The sequence below is a fragment of the Oryx dammah genome, unplaced genomic scaffold, assembly GCF_014754425.2.
Source record: "Oryx dammah isolate SB20612 unplaced genomic scaffold, SCBI_Odam_1.1 HiC_scaffold_26, whole genome shotgun sequence".
NCBI classification, from domain to species: domain Eukaryota; kingdom Metazoa; phylum Chordata; class Mammalia; order Artiodactyla; family Bovidae; genus Oryx; species Oryx dammah.
This window is the reverse complement of record NW_024070210.1, coordinates 74,158,515-74,167,959: the sequence shown is the minus strand read 5'-3', so window position 1 is coordinate 74,167,959 and position 9,445 is coordinate 74,158,515. Positions and strand designations below refer to the sequence as shown.

At 54.9% G+C, this 9,445-nt stretch overlaps 1 protein-coding gene across 1 annotated transcript; it reads left to right on the top strand.

Annotated features, from left to right (window-relative positions):
• The first annotated feature begins 682 nt into the window (after nucleotides 1-682).
• On the top strand, nucleotides 683-8,601 carry LPCAT4 (lysophosphatidylcholine acyltransferase 4). Its single transcript, XM_040226998.1, has 14 exons — nucleotides 683-1,615; nucleotides 2,866-3,008; nucleotides 3,345-3,565; nucleotides 3,837-3,949; nucleotides 4,075-4,135; nucleotides 4,421-4,479; nucleotides 4,676-4,710; nucleotides 5,227-5,281; nucleotides 5,410-5,492; nucleotides 5,766-5,891; nucleotides 6,238-6,370; nucleotides 7,548-7,646; nucleotides 7,923-8,100; nucleotides 8,308-8,601. Exons 1-14 carry the CDS (start codon nucleotides 1,502-1,504, stop codon nucleotides 8,460-8,462), a joined length of 1,575 nt encoding a protein of 524 aa, XP_040082932.1. The 5' UTR covers nucleotides 683-1,501; the 3' UTR covers nucleotides 8,463-8,601.
• Nucleotides 8,602-9,445: the final 844 nt, after the last annotated feature.

The window sequence follows — 9,445 nt, the reverse complement described above, 5'->3', positions numbered from 1 at the left end:
GGATTAGGATCATAAAATAAGTTCCTGAAAATATCTACCTATCTAAAAACCTGCTCCACCAGTTTCCCTGGAGCACACACTGCCTCACTTTCCACCCTTAACTCCATTCAGGGTGTGCTGAAGTTCAGCTGCTACAGCAGCACAAGATTTAATATCGACAAACGCAGGAGGCAAATACCGCTGGCAAGCGCCAATTTGTAGTTGACATAAGAACAGAGGCAGGAATGTAAGTGGGTAGATTATGGGGCAAGAAGGGAGGGAAGGCAGTCTAGCTAGAAGTGAGTCCTAACTTTTGCCTGGTCTCCCTTCCAGTAAAAGATTAATATTACTCAATGACCCAGTAGCCCATTGACCTGCCATTGTTTCCATTACCCTCAAGATATGGTGACTGACAAAGATGCAGGAGAGAGCCCTAAAGCAGGGTGAACTGAAGGCAAATTCTTTCCAAAAGCAATGAGGCTTTTATTTCCTTTTTGTCACAAGAATTATCTTTCTGATTGTGTCACTGGGTGTGGATCTCAAAGTCTACCCAATTCCCTGATCTCACCACAACCTGACGACAACGGTTTATGTTTTCCAGGGTAGTTTGGGAATGAAGGGTATTCCTTTGTCCTCTCAAGCAGTGGAGAGAGGAAAAGAGAGAAAAAGAAAGACAGGAAAAAGAGACACGTATCCCAGCTTTCCAGGTTCTCACTGCCCGTCCCTAGCCAGGTCTAGCTGGCCTTAGAAGTTTGTGACCCGAGTCTGCATGGCTCAAGGAGTCCTAACAACCGACAGGCAGCCCTGCCTAACGCAGGTAGTACGCGGACGCCGAGCTGTGAGACATAAGGCGGTCGCCAGAGGGCGCGAGCGTCCAAGTTCACGCGCGATGGCGTCGACAGGACCAGGAAGGAAAGGTGGGCGGCCTCCGAGAGATGGATGGGGCTCGGGAGTCCACCGGGACAGCTCGGGCCAGCGTCGCCCGGGCGCTGCGGGCCTCCGCGCAGAGCGCCCACCGTTCCTTGCTCATCCGCCGGAGGGCCCCACCCTATCTGCGCTTGCAGGGTGACCTCCACGCCCGGGCGGGGTCGTAGGGCGTTCTCGGCTTCGCTCGCTGCCCGCGGCCCTAAACCCGCTCCGAGCCGGAGGCCTGCGGGGAGGCGGAGGCCGAGTCTTCCCAGAGGACTTCGCAGAGGGCCAGGCCAGGGGACAACCTGCAGGCGGACATTGCGCTCCCGCAACCCGCAGCCTCGTAACAATGGCCCGAGGGGCTGCGGGCGCGGCTGCGGTCGCGGAGGAGCAGGAGCACCCGGGCGCTGGAAGCCCCGCCCCTCGGCCGGCTCCCTGACAACGCGGGCCCGGCCGCGCCGCCTGCTCCCCGCCCCTCGGCGCCCCGCACCAGGCGGGGCCGTGGCCAGAGCGCCACCGCCGCTGCAGGCGCAGCCGCTGCTCTGCAAAGAGGGGCCCGGGGCTGGGCCGGGGCTGGGCCGGGGCGCCCGCCCTCCCACCTTCTCCCGCCGCTATGAGCCAGGGAAGTCCGGGGGACTGGGCCCCCCTCGACCCTACCCCCGGACCCCCAGCGCCCCCCAACCCTTTCGTGCACGAGTTACATCTCTCCCGCCTCCAGAGGGTTAAGGTAAGGTGTGGGCGGGGGGCGCCCGGAGGACTCGCGCGGATAGAAAAAGGAGGCCTTTAGAGCCTTGACGCAGATGGGGATGGAGATCCAGGAAGGAGGTTGGTGAGAGGCTAGCCGGGCGGGGAGTGCGGGGTGCGCACGTGGGGGGCGGCGGGGGTGGTCAAGGAGTCCTGGAGAGGACGCGGGCTTGGGCGATAGGCGGGCTGAAGGTGTGTGAGAATTGACTAGGTGAGCCTGGAGGACTGCAGGGGACCCAGCGGTGGGGGAGATGGAGAACCCTGGAGACTGCGGATTACATCCTGCGGATGCAGATGGGCTAGAATGGAGTTGGAGGCTACGAAGAGCGGGGGTGGGGGCAGAGGCGTGCTGAGTGCTTCTCCGAGGCTCTGACATGGAAGAGCTTGCTGGGCCCGGAGCCTGCACCCCCTGCGCCCTTTCAGCAACCCCACTTTGCACTACCCTCTCCTTCACGCGCATTGCAGCACCTCATGGTGGGGGCGGGGAGGGAAGTAAAGAAGGGGGTTGGCTACAGGAAGTGGAGGGCCGCAAGGGCCCGGGGGAGCTGCGGAATGGTGTAAGAAGGGAGTGTCCAAGGTTTCTTTTGCCTTCATCTCCCCCGAGGTCGGCTCCTGGAGCTCGGTTTGTTTACCTGCACGTTCCCCAGGGCAGCCCCTGAAGTCACCCTGGCAACCCCTGCCGTGTGGAGTAAGGCCGAACTCTTTTTCTGCCCCCCAGTTCCTAGAACTGGGGGCGTGCTGCTGGGCAGAACTAGAGACTGGCCTGGGTCTGAAGCGTGGACCTCCCTGTTTTCTGGCCTCTACCTCCCAGGCCCACAATGAAAAGGACTATGCACCTGGTTTCTGCTGGACGTGGGATCTATTTATGGAAGAGGGTTGGGGGAGGAGGAACTATCTCTAGCCTACTCTACACCAAACACAGTGCTGGGCGCTTTCACACTGGTTATCTTTGAATCCTCTTAACAGCCTTTTAATTTTGTAGGTGTGGTGGGGACCAACTGAAAGACACGAAAGTGAGGCCACTGCTCTATTAATCTTTTATCCTCTTTCCCTTATTGGTATCTTCATCCCACCTTGCGTTCCAACCCCATCTCCTGTTCCCACACTACTTGTCTTCTGATCCACAGGGGCGGGGTGACGGCCCTCTGCTCCTGGGTCCATCCTTGTTGGGGAGGGAAGCCTGTAAGGAGCCTCTCACAGCCCTGAAGTGGCCTTCTCTCCCACCCTCTGCAGTTCTGCCTCCTGGGGGCACTGCTGGCCCCCATCCGAGTGCTTCTGGCCTTTATCGTCCTCTTCCTCCTCTGGCCCTTTGCCTGGCTGCAAGTAGCTGGTCTTACCGAGGAGCAGCTTCAGGAGCCAATTACTGGATGGAGGAAGTAAGTGGGGGATCAGCCCCCAAAGACCCGGTTTCTCCTTTCTCTTCCCTGCTATCCATTCTGCTCCCTCTTTGAGAAGAGGATGAGGGAGGGTTCTGAAATTCTCCTACCCAGGCTGGGTAGGTGAGATGAATCAGCCAAGCTCAAACCCTGGTACCCAGGACCTTAACTCTAAACGATGCACCCCGGATATGTCCCAGACTAACCAGAGACTTTAGCCTCTTGGCCAGGTAACAGAGGGCAAAAGGAGGACACCTGCTTTCCTGGGTGTCTGAGCTTGGGGCTGAGTGAAGGTCAGGATAGCGGCCTCCACTGATGCCCAGCTTTGCCCTGCAGGACTGTGTGCCATCATGGGGTGCTGGGCCTCAGCCGCCTACTCTTTTTCCTGCTGGGTTTCCTCCGGATTCGCGTTCGGGGCCAGCGGGCCTCTCGCCTTCAAGCGCCCGTCCTGGTTGCCGCCCCTCACTCTACTTTTTTTGACCCCATTGTTCTGCTGCCCTGTGACCTGCCCAAGGTTGTGTCTCGAGCTGAGAACCTTTCCGTTCCCGTCATTGGAGGTGAGAGATTAAGAGGAGTGAAGGGGAGAGATGGCTACTCTGGGCAGAAAAAGACAGGAGTCAGAGACTCTGGAGAGAACTGGTCCCAGGTGGAGAAGGGAGAAGTTAGAAGCCATATCGACTGATACTGGCAAATGAAATGCAAATTAATACTATTTGTGAAGCAGCCTTTTAGATTCTGAGCTCTGTGCTTAGAGGGGAGCAGGGAGCTCTGGTGTTAGTGCCCCTGGGGAAGAACCAAGTGACCCCTTGTATTCTGTCTTTACCCCAGCCCTTCTTCGCTTCAACCAAGCCATCCTGGTGTCCAGGCATGACCCCGCCTCCCGGCGCAGAGTGGTGGAAGAGGTCCGGAGGCGGGCTACCTCCGGAGGCAAGTGGCCTCAGGTGGGTCCAAGGTCGGAGGACCTGCTCCTATTTTATGTGCTCCTGAAGATGCTTCTCTTGCCTCTTCTCCCCTTCCACCCACCTCATTCTGGTCCCTTGATCCCCTCCGCCACCACCACCACCAGGTACTGTTCTTTCCTGAGGGCACCTGTTCCAACAAGAAGGCTTTGCTGAAATTCAAACCAGGTGAATAAAGCAGCAGTAGATGGGAAGGCTGTAGGAAAGGAGGCCCCATATATGGAGAGGGACTTTGGAATAACCCAAGAAAAGTGGCGGGGTGGGGGAGGGAGGGAGATAGAGAACCTCCTAGCTGATGCTGGAAAGTCTCCAGGAGGCAGAGGAAATTATAAATGAAATGGAGCCCAGCCAGATTTCCTTGTGGAGCTGATCCAGACCCCTGTACTCCATGCCCTCCAGCTGCCTCCATGCACTAACCTCTGCCTTGGGGGTGGGGGTGGAAATGGGATTTAGGAGCCTTCATCGCGGGGGTGCCCGTGCAGCCTGTCCTCATCCGCTACCCCAACAGTCTGGTAAGTCGTCATCTGGGGGAGGGAGGGCACAAGTCCACCCTGAATGGGAGTAAGTGAAAACTGCTCGTGGTGCCACAACGAGATATGTGTGTGGAGGTGGGGCTTGATCGGGGCACAGGCCTCTGCTCAGAGAGGATTAGTCAGTTCAGGGAAGAAAAGTAATGCCTTTCTCCTCTCACCTCTGCTTCTCCCACAGGACACTACCAGCTGGGCTTGGAGGGGCCCTGGAGTGTGAGTAGTGGTATTCCTGGGGGTGAGGGTGGGGAGCGGGGACCACCAGAATTCATGGCCCATCTTCTACCCTCCAGACAAAGTGAATCACTCTTGTTCATCCCTGGAACTGAGAGAGCTCTAGAGAAGGGAAAACCATATCCCTTTGTTTTGTCCTGATCTCCTGAGATATTATCAGGAAGTGCCCTCAGCTATCCCTGCTGTGCTTATGGTGCCTTTTGACCCACTTTGCAACCTTTTCTACCTCCCTTATCCACAGCACCAGGCTTGCTCCTTCTCGTGGTTCCTCAAACCCCTCACCTATACTTCTTTCTCTGGCAGGGCCCTGCAGCACTCTCTTATCCCACCTACCACATTTCTGGCCCTTCTGTCTCCCAGCTACATACTCATCCAGCGGACTCTACAGCTAGTAGCTGACTTTTATATCAGTGGGCAGAACTTTGCCACTCCCATCCTTGGGCTGGGGGATGCCCATAGTTAGAGATTGGTGAGCATCTGAGGTCTCTTTTCTCTTAGACTCAAAGTCCTCTGGCTCACAGCCTCTCAGCCCTGCAGCATCGTGGATGTGGAGGTATGACTCCCAGGGATGGGGTAGGAGAGCAGCCATCAGCTGAGCTGGGGATCTTTAGGGAAAGAGGGTGGGAGTGGTCACCCCTAACTTGGAAGTCCTGATGAGAAGCCTGTGTATGTGTGTTTCAGTTCCTACCTGTATACCGCCCCAGCCCGGAGGAGAGCAGGGACCCCACCCTCTATGCCAACAATGTCCAGAGGGTTATGGCACAGTGAGTGTCCCATGGGGTGTTTCCTAAAAGCAGATACACAGGGCAGAGGAACCACAGGAAGGGAAGGAGAGCTGAGTGAGGTTTTGAGGCAAAACTGTAGTAGGGGAGGCAGTCAGTCAGGACGAACGGCTATTGATAGCTGACGTGTAAGGGATGGGAGAGTGGAAGGGGCCTGATCTCCTCTCCCTGGTCAGCAGGCCAGAATCAGTAATGAACCCTCAGACGTGCCTTCTAACTCAGTCCCCCTGCATTCCCTCCCTCTTCATCCTGTAGGGCCCTAGGCATTCCAGCCACCGAGTGCGAGTTTGTAGAGAGCTTGCCTGTGATTGTGGTGGGCCGGCTGAAGGTGGCCTTGGAGCCACAGCTCTGGGAACTGGGCAAAGTGCTTCGGAAGGCTGGGTAAGTGACCTCGGAGATGAGGGTATGGGTAAGAGGAAAGGAGAAGAGAAAAGGAAGAATGGGTAGGAGGAAGAAAAGTCCTTAGAAAGAAAAAAAAAAGTAGGAAGGTGAGAATGTTTTGAAAGATAATGGAGTAAAAGGAAGGAGGAAAAAAAGATACGTAACAACCCCAATGACAAAGGTAGGAATGGCTTTCCAGGTACTATGAGTCACAGTACCTCTTGGAAAAATACCAGATGCACCTGTGCTGGGAGGATTCTTGGGGCTGGGGCCAAGGTGCTGGTGGGTGGTGTTTCCAGAAGAAAACTGAGTCAGTGCTGCACCTTCGATGACAATTCCCTTGTAGGCTGTCCCCTAGCTGTGTAGACGCTGGGACAGAGCCAGGCCGGAGTCGAAGGATCAGTCAGGAAGAGTTTGCCAAGCAGCTACAACTCTCTGACTCCCAGACGGTGGCTGGTGCGTTTAGCTACTTCCAGCAGGTAAAGAGACTGGGATGCTCAAGATTTTAAGTACAGTATCCCGGGGGCTGTGTGGATGGCCAGTCTGGAGTGTAGGCTGGATGCTGTAATAGCTGTTGGTAGACAGACATCTTCTGAGGTCCCCTGGGAGATTCATTTTTTTTATACATTGAGGAGCAGTGTTTTAGTCATTGTGGGAAAGAATGATGGAAAAATAATGGTTGGTGAGATCCATAAATTTCTGAGGCATACTGAAGATGGGGATCACATGACCTTGTGAGCACTGGGTGAGGAAGGTGACATGGAGGAGACAACACTGGACAGGGGAGACAGTTGAGAGTTTAAGACCCAGAAGCATCTGTAATACTTGGGCAGATTTTTTTTAAATGTCTCAGAGCTTCTCTGGAGGATTCCTGAACTTTCTCAAGAATCTTGATGAGCCATATATTTCCTGGGACTTAGCCAGGTTGTCCTGTTGAATTATAATAGCCTCAGATGATTCGTAATGTTTATGAACAACCCCCAGTGGTCCTAAGGAGTTCTTTTTAATCTAAGATGTAAAAAAAAATTAAAAAAAAAATAAGATGTAGACCATACTTCTCAACGTCCTCTGAAGGGACAGAGAGTGACCCAGATGTGCTGATTCCTTAGACTGGGGCAGACTGTCCCTGAAAGGAACTTCCCATCATAACCTGTAGCCGAGCAGAGCCAAAACCCAGGTGCCCTGGTCCCCCATAGACATAGCACAGCAGGCATTCTCAGGTTTGGTTTTTTTTTTCTTGGTAAGACATTTTGCCAGTGGCCCCCTTTTATTAGTTTGTTGGACCAGTTCTCCCACACAGGCCGAGTCAGAAGAGAACCAGTTTTTCCAGCTTGGGGTCCGAAATGCCCTGATTGTATATCAGAAATGATGGTAACTTAAACATATGATGAGGGATTCCATCATTCCTAGGAGATCCCTTTATAGGAGAGCTTTGTCACCCAGGTGACTTGAAAAGGTATAGTATGAGCGAATCCATGCCCCGAGAGAACTGTCAGGGAACCTGAAGAGTTTAGGGCCCACAGTTCTGAGGTAAGCAGACCCAGGACAGGGGTCACCCGCATGCCTGCTGAGAAGAGTGGGGAGCCGAGATGCAGAGCAGGAGGGCGGGTACGGGGTTGGCCCCTACATTGCCTTGGTTTCTCTCCCACCCCCCAGGATGCTGATGGTCTGGTGGACTTCCGAGACGTGGCCCTGGCATTGGCAGCTCTGAGTGGGGGCAGGAGCCTGGAGGAGCTGACTCGCCTGGCCTTTGAGGTATCAGGATGTTGTGGGGGTCAGCCCCAAAGTGCCTAAGCTCACCCCACCCACGGTGAGCTGTTCCCAGGAGCTTCTGGGTAGTAGGTGCTTGGTGGCCACCCCAGTGCCAAACTGTCTGAACCGCAGAGGCCCAGCATCTCTGCTGAGGCCTCACTGGGAACAGGTAGAAGGAAGCAGCTGTGACCATTATAATTCCAAAAAAAGGAGGAACCTGTCAGACAGACATGCAGGGTGATGTCCCAAGAGCTTGAGCTGCCTCCCTTTTCCTCCCAGCTCTTTGCCGAGGAACCAAAGGAGCAGGCCAAGGAGCAGGCCAAGGGGCCCGGCCGCCTGCTGTACAAAGACGGTTTCAGCACCATCTTGCACCTGCTGCTCGGTTCACCGCGCCCCGCTGCCAGGACTCTGCATGCCGAGCTGTGCCAGGCGGGGGCCCGCCAGGGTCTCTCCCTCTGTGAGTCATTCCCCGCAGGCCCTGTGCAGGCAGTCAGGGTGTCAGCAGCACAGGGCTGGGGGCCAGCTTGGGGGGATCAGGACATCCTCAGAGTGAGACTGGGAGAATGCTGTCAGGAAGGTAGGGGACAGTGCTTTGGCTCTGAGACAGTGAGGAGGGCCAGGGATCTCTTTCCTCTCCTCCTTAGGTCTTTCCTTTCCCCTCTAGGTGAGTTCCAGGATTTCTCCCTCCACCACCCGCTCCACGGGAAGCTCTTCAGCACCTACCTGTGCCCCTCCCAGACACCACCCGCCTCCTCCCCAGGCAGCACCACCGCTCTGGCCAATGGGACTGTGCAAACCCCCAAGCAGAAGGGCGACTGAGCACCTCGACCCCACCGCCCCGCCAGCTCGCACCCGCTCAGACTCAGGGCAGCGCCAGGGGCCACCCCCAGGCCTCAAGCCCACCTCTGTCCTGCTTGACTTTTCATTATTGTCGTTGATTTTTTTAAGTTGGTTTTCATTTTTCGTTTGTTTGGTTTTATTTTGTAAGAAACTATTTTATATATAAATATATATCTATATCTATTTAAAAAAAAAAGAAAAAGCTCAGTCACATTGATGGTATCATTAGCTGGGGAGGAAAGGAAGGAATGGTTGCAGGCCACCCTGGGAAGACCCCCGAAGGTTCCCAAGGCCAGATCTCTTGGACACAGCCGATGAGTCCTCACTTGCCGGTGGATGGATCGTGCGGATCTTGTATCTTCCATCTTGTTGCCACAGCCTGTAACAGGCCTCCTCCTGCACCTCTTTTCAGCCTGTTCCCTCTTGTTCTGTCCTCATTAAAGAATAGCTGACCACCACTTTATATTTAATAATCATACTAAGGTTGATGCCCCCGTGGTCGGGGCAGAGAGCTGTGTCAGGACCCAGCCGTTCTACTGCAGCTCAGACCTGCCACTCCAGAGTTTCTGCCATACGATGAATTGGGGACATACAAGTCCCTCCTGTCCAGCTTCTTTTCAAGGAACAAGAATAGCCCCCACCTATAGAAGGCAGTATGTCTAGGCACCATTTTGGAAATAGGTTAAGGAAATAGAGCTCTATCCCAGAAATCTGACAGGTTAAAAAGAAGCAGTTTTCCATCTAGGGACTTTTAAGGGAGACAGATCATGGCAGGATGTCCAGAGAAGCCCTCCCAACACCACGTCCAGGCTTCTGATGAGGGAGGAATAAAGTAATCACAGGACTCTCAGCACCAGGTTCATCAGGATACCTCAGTAAGGTTGGAGGCTAGAATGCCATCTGGATCCATTAAATCCGAGGCCGCCCCCACCTCCTTTCTCCTTTTCAGCATCTCGCCCCAT